Source organism: Berghia stephanieae, chromosome 13, assembly GCF_034508935.2.
Source record: "Berghia stephanieae isolate SIO BIC M18660-M18661 chromosome 13, UCSD_Bste_1.3, whole genome shotgun sequence".
NCBI classification, from domain to species: domain Eukaryota; kingdom Metazoa; phylum Mollusca; class Gastropoda; order Nudibranchia; family Aeolidiidae; genus Berghia; species Berghia stephanieae.
Genome location: NC_088372.1, coordinates 30,764,710 through 30,789,757, shown reverse-complemented (window position 1 = coordinate 30,789,757; position 25,048 = coordinate 30,764,710). Strand labels below are relative to the sequence as shown.

Sequence of the window (25,048 nt, the reverse complement as noted above, 5' to 3'; positions counted from 1 at the left end):
TGATGTCAAATAACTTGGTTTTGTTATCGAAAGTAAATACATCAAGTGGATTGCCTCTCACACAAAAAGAAGGTAATCTGACTGCTGAAGGCCACAGCAAAAAAAAAAAAAAAAAAAGGGAGATTTGAAATTGTGCAATGACATTACTGTCGATCACAAAGTTACTGATTTAACCCAAAACTAATAATAAATTACAGTGTATTTAGATGGAGTGTATACGATCTTCCTTTTTGCTTTATCACACTACTAATATCATCTTTTTAAATTTACATACTAGAGAGAGAGAGAGAGAGAGAGAGAGAGAGAGAGAGAGAGAGAGAGAGAGCGGGAGGGAGAGAGAGAGAGAGAGAGAGAGAGAGAGAGAGAGAGAGAGTGTGTGTGTGTGTGTGTGTGTGTGTGTTCTGGTTAGACCAGAATTGTATTTATTGATAGTTTTGTATTGCTCGTTGCCAAGTTGTCACACTTTGTCAGTATTCGTCACTGGCTACTTTATTGTTATAATTTGTTGTTGTTTATAATTATTTCCACGATCGTCATTATTATTGTTATTTATGGTGTGAACTGATATAACATTTTCGCGCCTTTAATGAGTATTGGTAAACTGATTCAACATTCTTGGTCAGTTTCTCTCCAAACGTTGAAAGTGAAGGTTGTAACCCTCTCAATTTACGTCTATGCAGGTTTAATTGCATATTTTAAAATATTGTTTCTATATATTCTTGGAAGTTTCAGGTTATAGCCCATGTTATTTCCTATAATGGATTGTCCTCACATTTTCGATAACTTAACGCACCAGAAATTCGACTTGTTAGGGTAATTACAATAATATGACGTATCGCACCGGGGCGAACGCTGCCTTACATGCTACTACTGTACATATTGCTGTAAACTTCTACTCTACATGTTTTTCTACTGTTGTCCTGTTATCCCACTACATCGTTTCTTCAATCGTCCATCATCTATTAAACATCGTCTTCATCTTTTTCAACAACTACGTTCTCATTTTTCACATCATCTGTGTGTATGGCAGCGTTCGCCCTGGTGCGATAAGTCATATTGTAATACCCAAACAAGAGAAAGAGTAGAGAGAGAGAGAGAGAGAGAGAGAGAGAGAGAGAGAGAGTAGAGAGAGCAAAGGATTGAGTTATTATGTGATACCTCTTCATGATTCAGTTCTATAATGGGGACCCTGCAACTTGCTACATGTTGGAGTTACTAAGTTTTTCCCCTGTATGTCATGAGGTAGAATCTATTAACTCCTATTTTCTTTGTAAATAATTCGTTTGTTTTTTTTTTTTAATTTGAAAACAGTTACTTTATATGGCACATAGCTATATTGTTTTTTCGGGTAGATGGGGGGCCCGATAGCCTTGACAGGCAATCCATCTAGGACAAGGAAAAGTCTGATGTAACACCCCAGAAGTGCCAAGGAATGCTCGACAGTCCTGGATCGTGTAGAACCTGGATCTAATGTCGCCCGATCATCCAGCACCCATGCCCATGCCATTGGTGCATGGCTCCGCTGCCTTGTGGATACCTTCGGGAGGAGGAAAAGCTAAGGATTTAACCTTTCAGAAACCTGCAGCCAAACTGATGCCAAACATATCACTGTGCAATCCTTTGGACCACACCAGGAAGACAGGGAGGTTCTGGTTTCTGGGCCGGAAAATACCAAAAGAGCGGAGATAGTCATTTTGCCAGCATACCAAAAGAGCGGAGGGTTACTGTAAACTCTTTAAAAAAACCAGTGGGGTTTGAAAAGTTCGTAGCTGTTTCAGGATCATTGCTTAGTACTTACGATCTTTCTTAATTGTCGGGGAGTGTGCTTGAAAAATATGTAGTGATTTAGAAGCATGTGAGTTTATAAGTGTGTGAGTTTAGTGTGTTTCTCGTCCGTGTGCTTGAAAAACATGTACCGAGTAAGAAACGTGTGAGTTGATTTAGTGTGTGTTTTTATTTTGATAATTTCGGGATTCTTGTCCGTGCTTATTGTAGGCATAACATAGCCTATCATTGTTAGAGACACCGCGAGGTTATTTAGTGTGTGTGTGTGTAGTTTGATTTCCAAACTCTATATTATAAGATAATTTCGGGCTTCCATTCTTTCTTCAACTCATCTGTATGGACACGTTAAAAATATCAAAGACCCAAAAAGGAGCTGACTGCGTTGTCCTAAATAACTACACTTATCGGTTGGACTATGCTACAAGTCATGGGGACAAGTACTGGCGATGCACAGTTAAAGGCTGCAAATCAAGAGTAAAGACAGACGGACAAGTAACCACAACGCTGACAGCTGTAACAAATCACAATCATGACAGAGACTACAGAACTACAGAAAAGACGATACTTCGAGCTGCTGTAAAACGTCGGGCCGAAGCTGATGTGTCAGAAAGACCAGCAAAAATCATGAAATCAGAACTTCTCCAAATGGAAGAGGCGAACCTGGTTCATAAAGACATCATCAACGTAAGAAGATCTATCTACAGGCAGAGACGAAAACAATTGCCAAAACTGCCGAAAACACGAGAGGACGTCCACAGAATACTGAACAACGACTTTCATCCAACCACATCAAAAGGTGAAAAGTTTGTCCTGCATAATGATGATGGCACCGGAATAATCATTTTCTCAACAGACAGCAACTTGAAAGAGCTGTGTTCAGCACATGTGGAAGAGCTATTTGTTGACGGAACTTTCAAGTCTTGTCCTCCCCAGTTCAGTCAGATCTACTCCATCCACTGTCTGAGTAATGGCATCTACTGCCCACTTGTATTTTGCTTGCTACCATCAAAAACTCAAGAAACCTACAAAAACATGTGGAAAGCAATCCTATCCCTGTGCCGTGAGAGATCACTTTCTCTCCAGTGTAGACAGTTTTCCATGGACTTTGAGAAAGCAGCCATGACCGCGCTTAAAACGTTGATTCCAGACGTCATTGTAAAAGCGTGCAACTTCCATCTGGGACAGGCTCTTCACAGGAAAATCCAGCAGCTGGGACTCGGAAATGAGTTTCAAACAAAAAATGAGGTTGGCAAGTGGCTGACCTACACTTTTGGACTTTCGTCTTTGGATCCGTCGGAGGTTGAGGACAGTTTCGCCATGGACCTCATGAGTTGCCAACCAGACGACACCAAGTTGATCCACTACTCCGATTATCTGCTACAAACATACATACTACCTTCAAGTCCTTTTCCACCTCCACTGTGGGCCTCTGTTCCCAAAGGCCAGAAAAGAACGAACAACGCAGCAGAGTCTTTCACTCGATGCTGAACAAGGAGTTCTATGCCCCCCACCCGAACGTGTTCTTGCTCACTGACGCCCTAATCAAATTCCAGGCCACGACATATATCAAGATGAGATCAAAAGCAGAATCGAAAAAACAGCCCAAAGACCAGAAAGTTGCACAGCTCGTTAGTGAGAAAAAAACAGGCCAAAGATCCAGATTTGAGTTTGTGAAGGCAATGAGTTTTATCAACAGACCCTTGTAAATAGTTTCCCTTGCAAGATTTTACCAATTTTTAACCTACACTCAGCTCAAATAAAAATCCTAATGCAGCCTCACAGCGGTAAAAGATATCGTTGTGTGTTGGTCCCAAGCCCATAAAATGCAGAGGGGGATTTTTCCACACACTAGGCAAACAAATAACAATAAATAAAAATAAGGTTTACAGTAATCTTGTACATTTCTTTGATATCGGGCGCCGCACCTGTGCCCACTCCCTCCGCTCTTTTGGTACGTGTTTTTCCGCTCTTATGGTATGCCTCTCCGCTCTTTTGGTAGACACCCTTCTGGATCTTCATATTACTTTGCCCAAGGCCACGTCCTGGAGAGGACACTCCAGTCTCACCTTCACTGGTGAAGAGTGAAACGCTATTTACAGCACTGGAGTTCTGACGTACGGCAAGAAGGAGTGCAAGAACAATAATTGGTTTGAAGCCAGTATTACAGAGATGGAGCCAGCCATTGATGCCAAGCACAGCGCACTTGTTAGCTATAAGCGGGACCCAAGTCAAAGGAACCTGCAGGCATTGCAAGCTGCACGCAGCAAGGTACAGCAAACAGCACGACGTTGCGCCAACGATTACTGGCTTCAGTTGTCGGACAACATCCAGTAAGCATCAAGACCATGTACGACACGATCAAACAGGCGACAGGCAAACCCATAAAGAACACCGCGCCTCTTAAACCAAAGACAGGGGAAGTCATCACACACAGGGACAAACAACGGAAAGATGGGCAGAACACTACCTGGGACTCTACACCATAGAAATCTCCGTCACCAAAAAAAAAGTGTTAGACACAATTAAAGAACTGCCTGTACTGGAGGACTCTGAACCCATTATGGAGGAACTCTGTAAAGCAATCGATGCTCTGGTCTGTGGCAGAGCACCTGGTGAAGACAGCATTCCACCCGAGATCACGGCGACCAACCGACCGTTCAGCTCTGCGTTTCTATGATGTCTGCAAATGAGACATGAAACTGACAGGCATCAACTCAAACACATGGGAATCACTTGCTGACGACCACATTGGCTGGAGATATGCGGTGAGGGAGGGAGTGAAGAAAGACGAGGAGAGGAGAAAGAAGAAGTTTGAGGTGAGGAGAGCAAGGAGGAAAGAGAAACAACAGGACCAAACACCAAACACACAGCCAAACTACATGTGCAGCAACTGTGGCAGAGACTGCCATGCAAGGATCGGTCTGCTGAGTCACACCCGCCACTGTTCTCAACAAGACTGACGAGACCAAAGTGATATAGGGTGCAAAGCTCGATTCTTGAGACGGAAAGATGCCTACTACTACTATATTGTTTCTTTGATGTGAATATATTATAAATGTTAAATAAAGCATGCTAATAATACTTATTTGAGTTTTGTTGATTATCTCATAAGTAGCTTTGGACTAGTTACTAGGTTTCACCTTTGGTTGGTAGGTGTTTAGCGTATTACAGACATCATTCCAGTTGTTCATGGGATACCTTGCAGGGATGCCTTTGTCAAAAACAAAAACAAAACAAAAAATCTTGACTGCACCTGGGACCGATCTCTGCCTCTTTGCTTGTGAAGTGAGTGCTCTATCAACTGAACTATCGGAACCCCTACTGCCTATAATTAGGTAAAGTATTTTTTTCATTATTAGCATGAGTATAATTTAAGTTAGTGAGAGAGTGTGTACACATTCTGTCTGTGGATTATATTGATTACAAACCACACAACTAATAAAAAACAATAGTTAGAATTTCACTTAAAGCCAACACTTCACGACTGACATTGCGAAAATGATTTTCTTTTTTTTTTTTAAAAATCATTTTAAGCATGAGTGTAAGTTAAGAGGGGTAGATTGTAAAAAACCTGCTTGTGGATGTAGCTGACAAACAACTTATCAGCCTCATGTGCTAAAAAACTACTGTTAGAATTTCACTTAAAGCCAACACTTCACGACTCAGATTGTAAAAAGGAATTTTTAAAAATTAATGTAAAAAAAAAAAAAATTATTTTAAGCAAGAGTGTAAGTTAAGAGAGGTAGATTGTACGAAAAAACTGCTCATGGATGTCGATAACAAACAACTTCTCAGCCTCATGTGCTAAAAAAACTACTGTTAGAATTTCACTTAAAGCCAACACTTCACGACTCAGATTGTAAAAAGGAATTTAAAAATAATAATAATAACAAAATCAATTCATTTTATGTATGAATGTAAGTTAACAGAGGTAGAATTTTAAAACTCTGCATGGGAAAATATTAATTACAAACCACATAACTACAGTACTCAACCTTATGTACGGCTATCTTTATTATTTACATATTACTTTATGAACAGCCTGTATTGAAAGGATATGTTACCCACAGTCTCAAAACGGTATTTTGTCGGGATAAATCAGACCTAAAAAAAAAAAGAGTTATAGAAATAAAATGATAAGAAATATGATGATTGATATGTTTACAATGAAAGAAATTGTATGTGTTCTCTGACGTTTGATATGTTTACAATGTAAGACATTGTATGTATTCTCTGACGTTTGAGACGTTTACAATGTAAGAAATTGTATTATTCTCTGACGTTTGAGATGTTTACAATGTAAGAAATTGTATGTATTCTCTGACGTTTGAGACGTTTACAATGTAAGAAATTGTATGTATTCTCTGACGTTTGAGATGTTTACAATGTAAGAAATTGTATGTATTCTCTGACGTTTGAGACATTTACAATGTAAGAAATTGTATGTATTCTCTGACGTTTGAGACGTTTACAATGTGTAAGAAATTGTATGTATTCTCTGACGTTTGAGACATTTACAATGTAAGAAATTGTATGTATTCTCTGACGTTTGAGACGTTTACAATGTAAGAAATTGTATGTATTCTCTGACTTTGATATGTTTACAATGTAAGAAATTGTATGTATTCTCTGACGTTTGAGACATTTACAATGTAAGAAATTGTATGTATTCTCTGACGTTTGAGACGTTTACAATGTAAGAAATTGTATGTATTCTCTGACATTTGAGACGTTTACAATGTAAGAAATTGTATGTATTCTCTGACGTTTGAGACGTTTGCAATGTAAGAAATTGTATGTATTCTCTGACGTTTGAAATGTTTACATTGTAAGAAATTGTATGTATTCTCCACCATCAGGAACGGAAATTAACCCCAAGGTCTCAACAATGACCTGGACATTGCAACTTATTAAAAAAGACTGTGATATTCTTGTAATTACAGAAACTTGGTTGACATGTCAACCTAATAGTCAATTGATACCTGATGGACATAGTGATTTTTATCCAAATAGACAAACTGGAAAAGGTGGAGGAGTAATGATCGTATTTAAATCATCACTGTGTTTAACTGACGTGAATCCAGTCACATACAAGACCTTTGAACATTTGGAAGTTATTTTAAAAATCAAAAATATTGTATACAGAAGAATTGGCCTTGATCGTCCACCATATTCTCAAAAACATACTTCAAACACAGAAATAATTCTCGAGGATTTTGAAAACTTCATTCACGAGAGATGTCTCAAACGAGAAAAAACTTTTGGTGATGGGGGATTTTAATTTTCATCTTGACAACATGAATGACAGTGGCTGTAAAATGTTAACACAAATTTTTAAATCTCAAAATCTAATGCAGCATGTCGCTGAACCTACCCATATTGGCGGCCATATACTCGACCTTGTCTTAAGTGATAAAAATGACAAGAATTGAAGACTGCTCTATTTCTGATCATTGTTATATTTCTGCTGTCGTCAACGTCTCCAGACCTAAACCTCAGAAGAGACTTTTAACCTTTCGAAAAACCAGAGATATTAATTTTAAGGATTATTCTAATGATATTAAAATCTCAAACCTGAATGAAATAATTTTATCTTCCAATTCTGTATCCGACATGGTGGATCAATATAACAATATTTTATCTCGAATTCTTAATAGGAATTGTCCCCTTACTACAAAAAAATATTATTTTAAGACCCAATAAGCAGTGGTACACAGATGATATTAGAGAGCTTAAAAAGTGTACGCGATCAAAAGAAAAACTGTGGAGGAAAACTGGACTAGAAATACATCGTCAATTATATATTTCGAGCAAAAACAAAAGAAACAATCTAATAGTCAGAACAAAAGAGAATTATGTAAAATCAACCATAATATCAACTAAAAGACACCCCGAGAAATTATTCAAAGTCATCAAAAATATTACAAACAACCCCTGTAAACAAGAATTGCCAACCAACTCTCTAACTGATCTCCCAAGTCGTTTTTCAGATTATATTCAAGATAAAATAAAAAACATACGAGAACAACTCGACACCCTTGGACATTCACTGTCCTCTAGATTGTAAAAACCATCATACAGATATGGAAACTTTTGATTTATTTGAACCCGCATCTGAGGAGGAAGTTTCGTTAATTATAAACTCTTCATCAACCAAAACGTGTTATTTAGACCCTATCCATACATGGGTTGTTAAAGCATGTGCCAGAGATCTGGTTACACCCATAACTTTTATTGTAAACAATAGTCTGTCGTCATCGGTCGTACCAGAAAATCTTAAGCAAGCACAACTGAAAGAAGGGCATTAGTGAAAAGTGAAGCCAACTCGCGTGGACAGGAGAGAAATCTTTCGAATCAAATTAATTCTTTACACAATGAAAATGAAACTTTGAAAGATAATAAAATTGAACTAATTAAAGAAAATCAACTTCTTGAAGCCGAGAGAAATATTTTAACGAATGAGCTCAATGCCATAAAAAAACATCAATGTGATAAAGCATTCAAAAGTAAGTCAGTTCAAACTTGTAATATTGTATCTGACCCAAATGAAATGCGTGAATAGATAAAACAATGAAATGATGTGATAGTGTCTCATGTGTGTGATATTGAAAATTTAAATTCCCAAATACTTAACCTTCAAAAGGAAAAGCGTTCTGAGCAGAAACAAAAATTAAATTACAAGAAAAGGTTAGAAGAAACACTTTTGACAGCTGAAGCATTACTTTCTGAGGACGGGGTTTCACTTACATCAAATAATGTTAATCTCAAGTGTGAAGGGAACAAAGATAACACATATTCAAATGAAATCCACATGACATATATGGCATTACAGGGAGAGGGTGATGTTGCAGCCTCAAAGTGTTCTAAAGTAGTTAATATTATTTCGAAATATCTTTACAAAAAAGAAATACCTATAAAAGATCTCCCCAGCACACAAACAGCCTTGAATATTGCTAGTGAAGGTTTTTTTTTGGTCTAAAACCCAAGTTGTAGAGAATATTCGAAATTCTGACCACTTCACCCTTGGAACAGATGAAACTTCTAGACAGAAAAGAAAATATTTAGAAAGACATATTGCTTTAGCTAATGGGGGTACATTAAGTCTTGGCTTCACTGAAATTGCTTGTGAAAATGTGGACACTTTGTTAGAGAGATCAATCTCACTTTTTGAAGTATTATGTGAAATTTATTGTGCTCAGGATGAAGAAGTCCGAAGAGACAAACTGTTTGAAGAAATTTTAGTCAAGATGAAATGTCTTATGAGTGATAGAGCCTCGGTGATGAAACTTTTTGATAAAAAGATGGCAAGTTTCAAAAGAGAAATTTTGGGCACAGATTGCGGCACACATTTTTTATTTTGTAACGCCCATTTTTTGCTAGGCATAACAACAGCTGCCGAGTCTGCTCTAAAGGAAATTGAATTGCAGTTTTCAGATAAGGGTGTAAAATTAGGGAGAGACAAGTTACCTCAGAAATATTTCAAATTTCAGCAAGTTAGTGAACCCAGTGCACTAAGGTTAATCAGATTAGCTGCAGATGTCTTTGGACCTCGGCCAGATGAGAAGAGTGGGTGCAGGCATGAGTGGATTGTTTCCCTTGATTCTATTGGTGTTACTTCTAAATTTTCAAGCTTCCGATCCAACAGATTCAATAATATTTTTGATCATGCCTCTGCCCTTATATTTCATGTAAACCGCATTCTTCATTTTTTTCAACGTAAGGTGTCTCATGACAATTTGAAATTGCAAAGTGTGCTTGATGATATTCAAGATGATAATGTTATGGCCATGGTTTCTGCCCTTTCTAGGATTAACTTTCTATTCAGCTCCCCATATTGGAAATTATTGAATAGCCAAACTAGCTATGGACAATTTCCTCCCTATGTCGCTCTAATGGAGAGTTTCCTAGAAGCTAAATGCCCATCATCTCGGCCAGTTTTTGAACATTTTGTAACTCCATGTTTAGATATAGACATCCAGGAAAGCAAAGTTTTTGTTGACACCTTTCAGTTAATATGTAATAAAAGTATGGATGTTTTACATCGACAACTTTCCGATTTTATCGGAGATGGTATCTTTGCTGGCCATATTGAAGATGAGGTCAAGGCAGTTTTGTTGACTGCGTCATTATCCAATTTAACAGGGGAACGCCTTTTCGAACATTTAGACTATGACATTGGGAAGCGTAGGCGTGCTTCTCTTCATTTGAGATCAGCTATTAATATGTTTAAGTAGAACAAGACTGGGGAATGGTTGAGCAGGAAGAAGGCCAAGGATGCAAAACATTTGCTATCTGTAGCTCGAAAGAATAGGTCACATGACCGGTGTCAAAGTAGAGAGCAAGAGAGAGAAGTACGTAGGATAGTGATGGAAAGACTGCTGGAAAATGAAAAGAAAGGTAAAGACAAAGAGCTATGTGAGAGGGAGAGGCATCTACAAATAGTTACTGCTGTGGTGGCTCAGGGTGGCTTATGTACCTGCAAGGAAGATGTTGATAGGCTCGTGGCCGGAGGCAATCGAGTTGAAAATTTGAAGGCGCAGATCAGATACAGGAAGTTTGTCATGAAAGAGTAAAATTTGGTTTTATCTGGAAACTATTCAAGATTGTATGAAACTTTAATTTCCTTTTTGGAATCTGAATCTCGAAGCCCCCCAAGAAAAAGAGTCAAGCAGTGATATAAGCTAAGAGTAAGAGAACATAGGGACTTCTTGTCTTCGACCACATTGTTTATATTTATATTATTTGACAAGCTTGTATGACCCAAAATTTGATATAACACTATTTCCATGGTCAGTTTCATTAAAGGTTTTTTCTGAGCTGGTAGTAATTTAAAGCATTCGAATTTCATAAATTTCAGGAAATAAATCTCTGAGCTAATTTCATATTATCGTTTTTTCAATATTGGCTAGACAATGATAACTCGCATTTGTCGATTTTCCATGACAGATAAACACTTGATATTGATAAGCATTTGCCTCTGTTCTATGGAGATGGTTTAGCCTTGTCATTGATAATTCTGAATTGTGCATTTGTTATTTTTCCATGAAATATAGATAAAAACTTGATATATACTTGTATTTTCACATATTGTACTTGCTGTGAATGAAAGTTATTGTATTCAAGTATCGTAACTTGTATCGTCCACCTGATGTAGTATCGTTCACAACTAGCGTCTGTTCTAGTCACTACCTTGTTGAGAGTCATTCTGTGTGAATGAAAGTTATTGTATTCAAGTATCGTAACTTGTATCGTCCATCTGATGTAGTATCGTTCACAACTAGCGCCTGTTCTAGTAACTACCTTGTTGAGAGTCATTCTGTATCCAACCGTCATCCTGTACACAAGTATCTTATGTTATGTTATTTAATAAAATGTTCTTTACTGTAACAATTTGGTTTGTTAATTCTTGGAATAATACGTCTTATTAATTAATGATCTAAGAACACAACAAAATGGCGACGAGGATGGGATAAGACGAAGAATTGGTTTCATTTAACTACATAAATGAATTACCTCTCACTGCGAAGGAAATAGCGGAAGCAACCCGAAAGGACTCGATATTGTCGAAAGTTCTGCATTTCACACTGGATGGTTGGCCTAACAAAATCAACGACGAAAGATTGAAACCTTTCTTTCAACAAAAAGAAGAAATAACCTTAGATTCCAATGTTTTACAGTGGGGACTGAGGGTTATAATTCCAGAGAAATTCAGAAAACGGATACTGATGAAATTACATGAGGGTTACCATGGAATAGTCAAATCAAAAGCATTGGCTAGAAGTTACATATACTGGCCAAATATTGATAAAGACATTGAGGAAATGGTTCAAAACTGCAAAAGTTGCTCTATGGTGAAAAATATTCCACCGAAAGCACCTGTCTTAACATGGACATTCGCTTCAAAACCATGGGAAAGACTTCATCTGGATTTTGCAGAATTTGAAAACGAGCATTACTTTATTCTAATAGATGCATATTCAAAGTGGCCAGAAATTTTCCCAATGAACAAAACGAATGCTCAACGTACTGCTGATGTGTTGCGACATATATTTGCAATGCATGGATTACCAACAACTGTCGTGACCCACAACGGACCTCCTTTCACGTCGAGGGAGTTCAACGAATTTTTGAGAATGAATGGAATTCGGCACGTAACATCACAACCGTATCAACCGGCAACGTATGGATCAGTGGAGCGACAGGAGCAAACTTTCAAACGTCTTATGAAAGTCAACACTGGAAATTGGACCAGACAACAAAAATTAGCCAAAGTGTTGCTGCAGATCAGATCAATGCCTCACGCTATGACGGATACAAGCATACAATGGGACAGATCTATGAGTAACTAGATAATGAAGTTTTGCTAAATTGTATCAATACCGGTAAGCCTTATAATTCTGGTCCTACAACATTTACCTATCTCTTACAAGAAACTGAAAATGGAAACTATCTCTATCATTACAAGTCACCATCACTCATTCTTTTTTCTTCTTTATTACTAATATTATTACATTTACCATAATTAGTTTATTTACAATATCCTGAACAAATAATTTACAATATCCTGAACAAATACAGTTAGAATTTTACTTGAAACCAACAATTCATGAATGACTGTCACTGCCTATGGTGAGGTAAATTGATTTTTTTCCAACAAACATGTAAACAAAAAAAATAACAAAAAAAAATAAACTAAAAATGACTATTTAAGCAATAAAAAGAGGTAGATTTGACTATTGATCTGGATCATCATTTTCTATTTCTTTCTTAATCAATGTCTCTTGAATTTGATTCAAATCCTCACTTGATAGTAATGGTGAAGAGACAATTTCTTTCTTACTCATTCTATTATCTCCCTCAGTGTCCATGGGTTGTGATGCGTCTTTCACAAGCTCATTATTACCACTACCACTACTATCAGCATCAACACTACCATGACCATCATCACCATTACCATCAACATAATCATTATTATTATCAGCACCATTATTACCCCCATCCACACCACCACTACCATCAACTGCAACATCACAAGCAATACTAGCCTTACCACAACCATTACCATCTTCATCATCAAAGGTTTCACCAATATCATCTCTACCACCCTTGTCATCAACATGATTACTACCACTACTACCATTATCACCACCATCCCCACCATCAGAAATACCAGCACGATTAATATTGATAAAACCGCCACCGGTACCACATATTTTCATGAGTTTTTCAGCCACACGAACTCCTTTGTGACGTTTCAGAATATGTTTCTTCAACGAATCTTTCTGAATGAACGCCTTGTCACATCCTTTACATTGGAAGGGCTTATCTCCCGTATGATTTCTTAAATGAACTTTCAACCTATACGCATTATGGAATGCTTTACCACAAATTCCACACTCGTGACTTTTGACCCCGCTATGCATCACCATGTGTCTTCTAAGGTCACCACTCCTCTTGAACCCCTTCCCACAAAGTGAACAAGGATACGGCAACTCCCCGGTATGACCCCTCATATGAATCCTCAACTCTCCGCTTCTTTTAAATCGTCGGTCACACACTGAACATATGTACGGTTTTTCTTTGCTGTGAAGAATCACGTGCTTTTTCAACTGCCAGTTTCCTTCAAAGGTCTTTTGGCAAATGTCACATTTATACGGTGTTTTTCCTGTATGGCTGACCATATGAATGGTAAGCTCTCGATTTCTAAAGAATGTTTGGTCGCATAACTTGCATGCAAAACTCTCCAACCCTACGTGTGTTTTGATGTGTAGTTTGAGTTTGTATTCAAAACTAAAGGCCATCTCACAATGGGGACATTTGAAATTTTTCTCCCCACTATGAACGAGCGTGTGAATTTTGAGATTGGTGGTGGTTTTGAAAGCTTTATCACAATCAGGACAGTCATACGGTCGTTCTCCAGTATGAAGTCTCATATGTGTTTTCAGATGACTAAGAGTCCTGAGTGCTTTATGGCAAATTGAACAAATATAAGGTTTATTATCCGAGTGAGTTTTCAGGTGACTTCTTAAATCGCTTTTGGTCTTGAAAGCCTTTGGGCATTTTGGACAGGTATAAGGCCTTTCTTCAGAATGCGTTTTCATGTGTTCTCTCATATTTTTACTGTACCTAATCGTTTTCTTGCAAATTGGGCATGTGAGGTCCCTGTTGCCCGAGTGAATTTGCATATGCATCCGTAACTCTATTTCTCTTTTAAAAGCCTTGTCGCATTCTTGGCATGGGAAAGGCTTATCGTCACTATGAACCTTCATATGACTTCTAAGATAACAATCCTGACTAAAAGTTTTGTTGCAAATTGGACATGTACAAATCTTCTCTTTAGTGTGACTACTCATGTGAAAAGTCAAATCCCCCTTTCTCTTGAATTTCTTATCGCACAAGGTACACTCAAATGGCCTATTGTCTGAATGCATGCGTATGTGAACTTTTAATCTATAAGCCGTGGTGAACGTTCTTTGACATTCTTCACAGGTAAATGCCTTGTCTTTAGAATGAGTGATCATATGTCTCTTCATTTCTCCGTTCCTTTTATAACCTTTACCGCAAATGCTGCATGAAAAAGGCTTCTCTCCAGTATGCTTACACATGTGAATCGTTAACTCTTCCTCCTTCTTGAAAGATTTGTCACAGACAGAACATGTAAAGACTTTTTTCCCTATGTGGCAAGCCATGTGTTTTGTCAGTTGCCAACTTTTTTCAAACTCCTTTCGGCATACTGAACAAATGAACGTGTCTTCTTTAGTGTGCATGTTGTTGATGTGATTGGACAAATCATTGTCCTGGGAACTGAGAGTTGAGGTTGTGATGATATGAGGCTTTATATCCTCCTCGTCACATGACTTGTAGTCATTGGCAACCATGGCATCAGTATCTGGAGAAGAGAAAAAAATCCAATGTTTTGATGAGCCTAAAATGAAATCACAACATTTCTTAAAACTAAAAGAAACTTGCTCCAGTTGGTAAATCTATCAAATCTTTGCAAAGTTATCAATGACATTCTATAATAAAATGTATTTTTCACTCTCAAATGATCCAATCTTATACACAACAACAATTTAATGGACATTTTATAACAAGATTAAATCAAATTAAAGGCAATCAAACTACCCCTTACTAAAGTAAATGTCACTTCTGTTTAGGTGATGAGGAAAATATCTTATCAAAAGAAAAAAACAAAAACAAAAAATAATTTTAGCAGCAACAGCAAAAAAAAACCACAAACAAACCCTATGAAACTTTATTGAATTCACATGAATTGGCCATTGAGTAATAAAATTTGTTTGATCAGGGCTCAAGAATACTCAAGAGGGTTAAATTTCAGCCCTCTGACGGATAATAGTATCGCTAGCCTTTTGAGGCAAAATCTACTCTCAATGGCCTCTGATGTTAGAAGAACTTGATTAGGTTGAGTAGCATGGGAATAATTTGAAACCATTCAGGCATTTGCATACACTTGACATACGAGTACTTTATAAATTCCTATCACAACCTGTAACCAAATACTAATAATTGTTGACACCTGAGCCGAGAGACGGGATTTGATAAACTGGAACTGCCTTTCCTGAGGAGAGCCAGAGCTTACTGTCAACTACCATCATCACCTCATAAATCACAGGCCACATGCTCAATAATTATCTGACATTGTGATCATATGAGATGCAATTCTAGTCATCAAGAACATTAAAATACACTTGACAAAAACTTTATTATACCAATTTTTTACATTGTGCCTGTGTGTGTGTAGTAAATCATAATGTAAATGTTGCTCCTCGAAGCTCGAAGAAATAAATAACAATGTGAAATTGATTGTAAGCTTCAATTGAATATACGAAAACAGATAAAATGGCTGTTCCAGGTTTCCCCTTTTTCAACCAAATACGATGAATGAGATAATGTGGTAGTGGCATTGTTAAGATGAATATTTTTTTATTTTTTTTTAGTGTTTCATTAATCCTGTTTTGTTGATAAAGGGGAAATAAACCCGAAACGTCCATTTTATCTGTTTTCGTATATGCAATTGAAGCTTACATTCAATTTCACATTGTTATTTATTTCTTCGAGCTTCGAGCAGCAACATTTACATTTCAAATTATTTAAGAAATTATCTAATCATTGAACACTTGTTCACCCCAAATTTGTAGGATATTTAAAATGACAGATTAACAACATAAAATAATTATAGAATTAACATAAGTACAGTCAGTTCTCTCTAATCTGGAACTCCACAATCCAGATGTCTCCACTATCAGGACCAGTTGCCTGGGGAGTTTTCTTCTTCTTCATTTGTACACTTTAGCCTTAGGGACTGATTCCAGTATCCGGATGTCTCTGTAATCCGGACAAAATTATATTATAAGAACAGAGGTGTCCGGATTGGAGAGACGGGACTGTATATGGATAGAATGAAATTGACGCCACTCAGCTCTTTGTTACTGTTTTTAGCCGGCCATTTTATATGAGAAGTATTCACTCAATAGCATTAATCAGACTATAAACGTTTAAAGTTACACATAGTGTCGTGTGTTGGTACGTTATATCCGAGTGACTGATGTTATGAGTTTTTAAAACTAACAACCCACCATAAATAATTATAACAACAGTACAATTGACATTTTAAAATAGCTTTTGTTTTATAACGTTTGAAAAAGTTGTTTTTCTTTCTGTTTGATTTAATTTAGTTTATCCTATATTGTAAATTGTTTGAAGAGATTAATAAATGACTTCGAACAATTTACCATCTAAAGTAAACTGAAATTTAAAAAAAAAAAAAACCCACAAAATAACTCCCCCCCCCCCCCCAAAATAAAATTTAAAAAAAAAAAAAAAAAATTTTCCAAACGTTATGCAACAAAAATTAATTTTAAAATGACATCATATTTGAATTTTGTACTAGCCCTATAATCATAGGCTTTAAAACTGAGAGTGAACCCGATCTATTTTACCATATAAATACCTTTGTCATAGTTGATAAAACGACGAGATCTGAATTCTCCAAATGTGCCACTCACAAAAGGTCCAGGGATAGATGTGGGACTTGTGTGGTTGGTAAGGTAATCCTGGAAAAACAAGAATGAAATATTCATCCTCATTACATCAAAACGGCAGTAAAACCTCAGAATGCCAACATGAATGGATGCCAGGATATATTTGGCAGTATAAGACTATGGTAGTAAGTATAGATAGAATGCGCTTGGCTAAGAAGCTCACAACATTGCCATCCAGAAGTATAAAGGACCGACACATAAAACTGTGTGTAACCATGAACGTTTATAGTCTGGTTAATACGGTTTATTGAGAATTACTCTAAACGTGGATGGCAAAAAGTAATAACAAAGACCTGAGTGATGTCAACTTCAAACTATCTATAAGTACTAAACTTGATCATTTATACATCGCAGTATCCACTTTACGTGCTCAAAGCGCTTTACAAGAGTCCTTAGCCAAGAGCCACAGTTAACATATAAAACGAGACATAACGCCTGTTATGCAATATTACATTTTTTTTTTCTGACGAGATAATGCTGTTAACGACCAGGTACACATTTTACACCTGAGTACGGTGATATAATATATGAGTAAAGGGCCTTTTCCAAAGACTCAACTATGTGCTGCTCAGAGCAGGACTCAAACCCTGGACCTTCACAAAGGCTAGTGTCATACCACTAGACCGCATAGCAGCACAAATTAACTAAAATCTATCTCAGATTAGATGAAGTCCAAGTTCGTCATTGAATTGACATTAAAGTGAGATTTTTTCTTCACCAAAAATTTTCAAAATTCGTTATAGAATATTTAAAAGACTTAGATCAAGCTAACAAGCAACTAGGGGACATGTTCAACAGAGTTCAGAGGTAGATCCAAGAGCAATATTTTCTTGTAAATCATTAGGATGAAAGTGGAAGTAAAAAAGATCAAGAAAAAAAAATACAAACCTTTTTCATCAAAAACTTTTCATCTCTCGTATTGTCAGTCAATCCTTCTAAAGTCTTATCTTTTTCATCCTGACTCTGGAAACAACAAGTGTCGTCTAATTTCTCCTTCTTAATGGCTTGCTCACTGTCATTCCATTGGCACGCTTGTGGTTCTTCAGCAGCAGCTGGTTTTAATTCATCTGCTGCCATGGGGCTTTCTACTGGCAAACCATTGTGTTGAATCTGAGTAGGAGTGCTATCAATTTGTTCAAAATTCTTCTGATTGGTGGCAACAGTGGTAAATGTAGCGTTTGTATCATAATCGTCATCCCCTTCGGGCTCTTTTTTCACTACAAAGTCATATGAATGAGAATTATTGTCAGGCTTTGACTTCGACGGTAATGGGAGTGGTGGGGATTCCATGCTTTCCTCCATTTTCAAAGTTTATCATTGATTATCGTTGGGTGTTGAAAATCTTCCTTTCTCGCCTATTTGATTATAGAAATAAAGAAAATTGATTTAAATGAAATACATAATTACATTCAAGTTACAAGGGGCATTTCCACAAAAATACCACTTCCTTATGAATCTGCAGAGACTGAAATTATGCCACTTATTCTGTTTTAATAGCAAAAATTAATAAAACAAAACGGGGGGGGGGGGGGAACGACGACTTTGGGAAGTTATGCCACAAAAACAATCAAAATATACCAACCTTTATTAGCGATCAATCAACAACAAAATGAAATAATAGCAAACATGGATACACAAGAGTAAAAATGGAACATTTAAGAAATGACATTGGTGACAGTCGGAACTCAGTACCTCCCAGTCGTGAAACAACATCTTTGACAACTGGACTGGACTGAAAGTTGACAAATGTTTTTTTTGTTTTTAATGGTTTTACGGCACATTTAGGTTACAACAGCGCCAGTAAAAAGGAAGAAAATGGGATAGTAAAAAGTTCTAGAATTACAAATAAAGCACCAAGTAAGACATAGGGGAACTGGGAACAAATAGGGATTAGATGTAGATTCCAAGAGCACACCATCAAAGTTTGAGGTCACCTATAAGTCTCATCCGGACACAAGCACAAAATCCAACAAAGAGGAATACACTCAAATGCTTACATTATACATTCAAAATAACAAATATAATAATACATAACAGAGAGATGATTTAGAAGGAAAAAAAAATATCATCTCCCAAAACAATAACTATGCATTTGACTGTTTCCCTCCCAGCCAGAACTCTGGCCAGGGCCAGGACAAAACCAAGTAATCTCATTCCAAGACAAAGACAGAATGCATGTTGGAAAACAGATATAAGGGGGTAGAAGACACAGTTTGTACCCCCTGCCCACTATGGGAGTTCAGGAACCCCACCCAGAAAGTTGACAAAGACAAGACAAGAGGGTAGTTAAAGTTAAGTTTGAGTTTGATTACAAATTAATATATTGGGGAAACGCAGTGGCTATTTTTACAGTCCCGTAAAGATGGTTCTCGGGGCTATTTTTACAGTCCGTAAAGATGGTTCTCGGGGCTATTTTTACAGTCCCGTAAAGACGGTTCTGGTGGCTATTTTTACGGCGTTGCGGTAATAGATTTATAAATAGTAACAGATTGGCTGAGTAGACGCCATTAGCTCTAAAACTCTCACTCACTTCGTTCAGGTGCGGCGAGTTAGCAGTCTCTCTCTCTCTCTTTCTTTCATTCTTTCTCTATGTCTTTCTTTCTTTCTCTTTCTCTCTCTTCTCTCTTTCTTTTTACTTTCTCTTTTTTTCTATCTCTCTCCCTCTTTCTTTCTTTCATTCTTTCCCAATCTCTTTCTTTCTCTATTTCTCCCCCCCCCCTCTCTCTCTCTCTCTCTCTCCCGGTCTTTCTACATTCTTTCTTTGTTTCTCTCTCTCTCACTCTTTCTTTCATTCTTTCTCTATCCCTTTCTTTCTTTCTTTCCCTATCTCTCATTTTCTCTCTCTCTCTCCCTCTCTTTCTTTCATTCTTTCCCAATCTCTTTCTTTTTCTATCTCTTTCTCTCTCTCTCTCTCTCTCTCTCTCTCTCTCTCTCTCTCTCTCTCTCTCTCTCTCTCTCTTTTTCTCTCTCTCTCTTTTTCCTTTCTCTTTATCTCTATCTATCTCTTTCCCTAGTGGTACCTCAAAGCCTAGGCAGAGGGGTCTGACCACAAGGTGAACACCGCTTTGGCGGAGAACAATAAAACAACCTCCTAACTGGGAAGGGAGGAGCAATACAGCGACCACTCTTGTCTGGTCGGAACAAACACTTGGTCAATCGGTAAAGGAGTAGGAGCAACGCGATGGTGGGACCAAAGTAAAAGGCCCTCTCCACCTCAGCGCCCCAATGAGGATCAGTCTTGGGCACCTCTATTCTTTTGGATCATGACCGCCCATGGTAGAGATCATCATTATTTACTTTCTTTTTAAAAAAAAATATTATTCAAAAGAACAATATTTAAGCATGAGGTGTTTCGCAATGTGCATCTTTACCATGGACATCCACATGGGGGGGTAGTCATTTGTCCACAATATGGTTGGGAGGTGGGGGGGGGGGGGTTCTAAAATTATGGTCAAAATGTGTCCAATTGGTTTGTGAACGGCCTCTTTTCTGAAATTGGATTCAAACCCACTCTCACGTGAGAAGACTGCACCCTGAATGTTAGACGTCTACGTCTTTTAAAATTGTATAAACCGTTAGTCCTTCCTGACTGGTTATACTGGTAAAGTGTAAACAAAAGCCAACCTGTAAAGTATTATATCTTGGGGGTGTCGACTCAAGCAGGAACTAAATATATACTTTCAGTGTTTGATAATAGATCTATATTATGTATGTTTGACAGAAAAAAAATCAAGACATACAACCTAACCTGCCCACTGATGATAGAAAACGGGCTGTTCTGTACTGCAAACATAACTTATGCAAAAAAAAAAAAAAAAAAAAATTATATGTAATAAAAATGACAGTTCCGTAAAAATCGCTAAGAGAATTGACTTTACATTAATTGTTTGTTAATTTTAGTTTTAGCCTTAGATCTAAATATGTTAAATGAAATTAATTTTGCTTTCATTCACCGCCTCTAGATCTGTACATCTAAATATCGGGAGAAATGATATGTGAAGTTTTGTGAATACTGCAAAAAGATGATAATCTATAACTATGCGGATAATTGAACAGAATCGCATCAACGCCGTAAAAATAGCCATGAGAACCGTCTTTACGGGACTGTAAAAATAGCCCCGAGAACCATCTTTACGGGACTGTAAAAATAGCCCCGAGAACCATCTTTACGGGACTGTAAAAATAGCCCCGAGAATCATCTTTACTGGACTGTAAAAATAGCCACTGCGTTGGGGAAAACCGGTCAACAAAACTCAGATGTAATTAACCAAGATGGCTACACAACTTAAACTTGACTGGAAATATAAATGTAAGCCCTGGCCGACTAGAGTATTATAGTTACGTCATGATGTAAGCCCATCAATGTCGTGGATTGGATAGAGGCAGAGGTTTTATTTGCATCTGTAGGGATCTCTAGCCGTAAACAATCGTACGGCTAGTGACCTTGGCAATGGTCATTCCTACTTCCGCTCTGCCTCGTCCCGAGTTGACCCAGCTCATATAAAGCCGAGTGGACCTCTCGATACACACACTTACCTACTGTACACTTACTCCTACACTTCAAGCCATACACTTCGATACAACAGACGACGCACTTTCCACACTCTTAGACGACACTTACTTCTGGACACTTCACTCTCTACATTCACTTACCCCTATACAACAGACGTAAAACCTTCTGACACTCCTTCCTTCCATACCATACGCCTAGATTCAGGGTAAGCTATATTTTTATACTTTAACTTTATCTATTTAATATCTGGCTGTCATTATTCCCAGACGCCTGTCTGGGGATAATAAAAATTCGTTATCCCCAGACAGGTGTCTGGGGATAACCAATTATTGTTATCCCCAGACACCTGTCTGGGGATACTATCCCCAGACGCATGTAGCAAGTGGGCAGAAAGATTTTATGCAAAATGCCAAACTAGGCGTGAAAAATACCAAATATTCTGGAAAAAATACTAGTGGTTGTGTCCCAAAACAGTTAATATATCAAGTGATATTTAACACAAGATGAAAGTAAATAGTGATCAAATGTCAAATCCAGCTCTTTTAAAAAAAAATATTTTAAAGCAAATGGATCAATGAAATTTCTTTTGTTACTTTGATCTGAAAACGTCAAACTGGCAATTCGACTTTTTATTTTCAACCAGGAAGAAAGTTGTTAATCATCAAATCTGTTCATAGTCCACCAACCATTTAAATTTTCATTACCTACCTACCTGTTAACTTTATTGATCATCTCTTGTTTCTATAATTTGCTCATTCTGGCCACAATTTTGGGGACGACTGGGAATAATTTTTATGTCGCGGACGAATTCCTAGGCCATGGTGTTGTTCGCCCCAAAGCCCACACCTGTTATTTTCCTGTCTGCTTCGCACAAGACAATACAATTTAGTATCACACGTCCACAAAACTAGATCTAACAACATATTTTTATTCGAATCAGAGATGAAAATAACTACCAAAACAAGGAAGCAAAAATGGTGGAAATATGTTTAGCTCATATATGAGTTTAAAATATTCCGATAGCGGTGGGGATAGGCAGCTCAGTGGGTAAGGCCACCTTTCATTTTACTCCTTTTAGCTGCACAGATTTGACCCAGTCGCGACCCCCCCCCCCCCCACTCATTTTTTTTTTTTACTTTTCTTTCTTTCTTCCCAATTGATTTTCATTGTTTTCACTTTTGTTCCGAGTTCCGAGCAAGAGTTTTTTTTTAATCAGTTGAATTTTTTATTTCTCCGATAATATTATTTCATTATTTAATTTGCTCTAGATCTATTATTGTTTTTTTTTGTTTTGGTCAATGATATAATAATAATAATAATAATAACAATATAATAATAATAATAATAATAATAATAATAATAATTGTAATATTTGTTATTATTATTACTATTACCATCATAATCATTATTAATAATAGTATTATTTTTATTATTAATACTCTTATTATCATACTATTACTATTATTATTATTTTATTATTTTATTATTATTATTGTTATTATTATTATTATTATTATTATTATTATTATTATTAATTATTATTATTATTATTATTATTATTGTTAACACTATTCCCTGCTCCGAGGGAAATCTCTCTTTTTCTTTTTTTTTATATTTTGACCTAAGCCTTAGAGTTTTTTGTTTGCTAAACCTTTATGTAAATGTTCCGTTTCTGAGCATGAATTTCTTAAATTGTTTTTATTTTTAAAACAATTATTGTTTTTATTTTTAAAACAATTATTGTTTTTTTCTCCTCTATCTGACCATTTGGTCGCTCTCTGAATATTTCTGTTTGTTTGCTTTTTAATTATTTATTCTTTTTAGACACTATTTGAGATCGGAGTGGGGACGAATATATTTGCTAGAAACTAGAAAAAAAAACACGATAGAGAGAGAGGAGAGGAGAGGAGAGAGGAGAGAGAGGAGAGAGAGAGAAATGAGAGAGAGGGAGAGAGAGAGAGAGAGAGAGAGAGAGGAGAGAGAGTTTAATAATAAAAAAAAAGAGGTGGGGGGGAGGATGGATGGGACATTTATCCCTTTCAACGTTCTGTAAAAAGAAGACGGAATTTAAAAAAAAAAAAAGTGACGTTACCAGGATTCGAACCCACAACGTCGATTATGGTCAAACCTCCAGGGCAGACGACTAAACCATTCGGCCATGACACCCACTTCGAAGTCGACGCATATTGTGTATATGTAGTAACAACTGATTTTAATGTTGGTTAATTTTATGTTTTTGTTTTTTATAGATATTTTATTAACTTTCCTTATTTCTATGTGCATCTGGAAACATTCCATATTCTGGAATGTGGATAATTGTTTAAAAGAGCGGAGTTTCAAATATGCGTCTGGGGATAATGAAAATTCGTTATCCCCAGACAGGTGTCTGGGGATAATCACAGCGTTAATATCTAGTTTTAACTCAGTAATTCCGTGATTCACCGGCCATCTGGACCCATCCTAGCCATGGAGTCCTACAGCCAGAATACCGAGTTCTGGCAATCACGGTAGTCACTACACATCTTTCACTTTCTTGGACATGGGCCTTTCTGAATTCTGAACGATAATAATGATTGATAACGTGAAGAAAATTCATCAATGAATGTGAGTGTGAGTGTGAGTAATTGCTTATTTACAGTTGCACTTTGTAATATGAGTGGCGAAGGCATATGAAATTTCTCCCTCTAGCATCATAAATGTAATTAAATTTATAATTTAATAAATGGGCTAAGTATCTCAATCTCAACTTCACATGCAAAATTCAGCTGTCCAAGTCCAAGTCCAAGTCGAAGTCGAAGTCCAGCCATTTGTCCAGTCAGTTAGTTGGGTTAAATACACGGTACGGTGTATTGTATTGAGAGTAGCAAATGATGTTTAAATGACAACCACTATCAGAAAGGGTAATTGAACATGTTCACAATGCAATAGATTATAATTACTTTTTTTTTAGGGAGGACATCAACGTGAATTAAAGAAAGCTTGGCCTTGACGTCTTGAAATTGAAAAAAAGGGGAAAATAATACTGACGGTGAAACTCATAACGGAAAGTAGTTCCCCCGTTAAAAATCTTCCAAAAATATATTATGTCCTCTTCGTGTAATTAACTTTCGCATAAAACTTATTCATTAAAAGGGAAATTAAACAATGCCCAGCGGTCGAGATGAGGAAAAAAGAGGACACGAGAAATACTCAATGATGATATAGTCTAAACCTTGAATTTTAATTATTTATGTTTTGGATGGCATCGAGTCCGACCTTTGCCATAGATTCTCCTCTTCCTTCTCTCCTCATTCCTTTTCTCTTTAGTTTATCAAAGTTCACGAGTAGCCTATTTTGATATAATATTTCCATGCATTAAAGATAAATTAGATTTGTTTATTTAAACATAAAATAAAACTGAGAATTGTTGATTCGTCGTTTCAAAACGCCGACAGCAAGTTGTGAACTTTACGTATAAATGTGTCATACTGGAAAGAAATGGTGGAGCTGAAGCAGAAAACCCTCATAGAAGAATCCCTTCTCAAAAGGTGTTTTGTTTTGTTGTTTTACTTCTCACACATCAATTGGGGGGAGGGGGGTGGGGGGGGTGGGGTGGGGTGGAGGACACATAGGCCATAACTCTGAATTATTGCCCTTTTTAAAAAATATATATATTTTGAGAAAATACTGGTGATCAGGAGGTCTGAAG

At 36.9% G+C, this 25,048-nt stretch overlaps 1 protein-coding gene and 1 pseudogene across 1 annotated transcript; one reads left to right on the top strand and one right to left on the bottom strand.

Moving 5' to 3' along the window:
- Positions 1 to 1,282: 1,282 nt before the first annotated feature.
- LOC144959189 (uncharacterized) lies at positions 1,283 to 24,381 on the bottom strand. Its single transcript, XM_078891732.1, has 4 exons — positions 24,300 to 24,381; positions 17,736 to 18,202; positions 16,757 to 16,859; positions 1,283 to 14,674 (listed from the first exon to the last, which is right to left on the bottom strand). The coding sequence occupies exons 2-4, from the start codon at positions 18,147 to 18,149 to the stop codon at positions 12,519 to 12,521; spliced, it is 2,673 nt and encodes an 890-aa protein (XP_078747858.1). The 5' UTR covers positions 18,150 to 18,202; positions 24,300 to 24,381; the 3' UTR covers positions 1,283 to 12,518.
- On the top strand, positions 7,204 to 10,460 carry LOC144959283 (uncharacterized; annotated as a pseudogene).
- Positions 24,382 to 25,048: the final 667 nt, after the last annotated feature.

Bases quoted from the DNA above. Each gene is read 5' to 3' on its own strand.
- LOC144959189 (XM_078891732.1), bottom strand. From the start codon at position 18,149: ATGGAGGAAAGCATGGAATCCCCACCACTCCCATTACCGTCGAAGTCA. The intron at 16,860-17,735 runs GTTTGTATTTTT...TTGTTTTTCCAG, and splicing joins AAAAGTTTTTGATGAAAAAG to GATTACCTTACCAACCACAC. The intron at 14,675-16,756 runs GTATTTATATGG...TCTCTTCTCCAG, and splicing joins TTTTATCAACTATGACAAAG to ATACTGATGCCATGGTTGCC.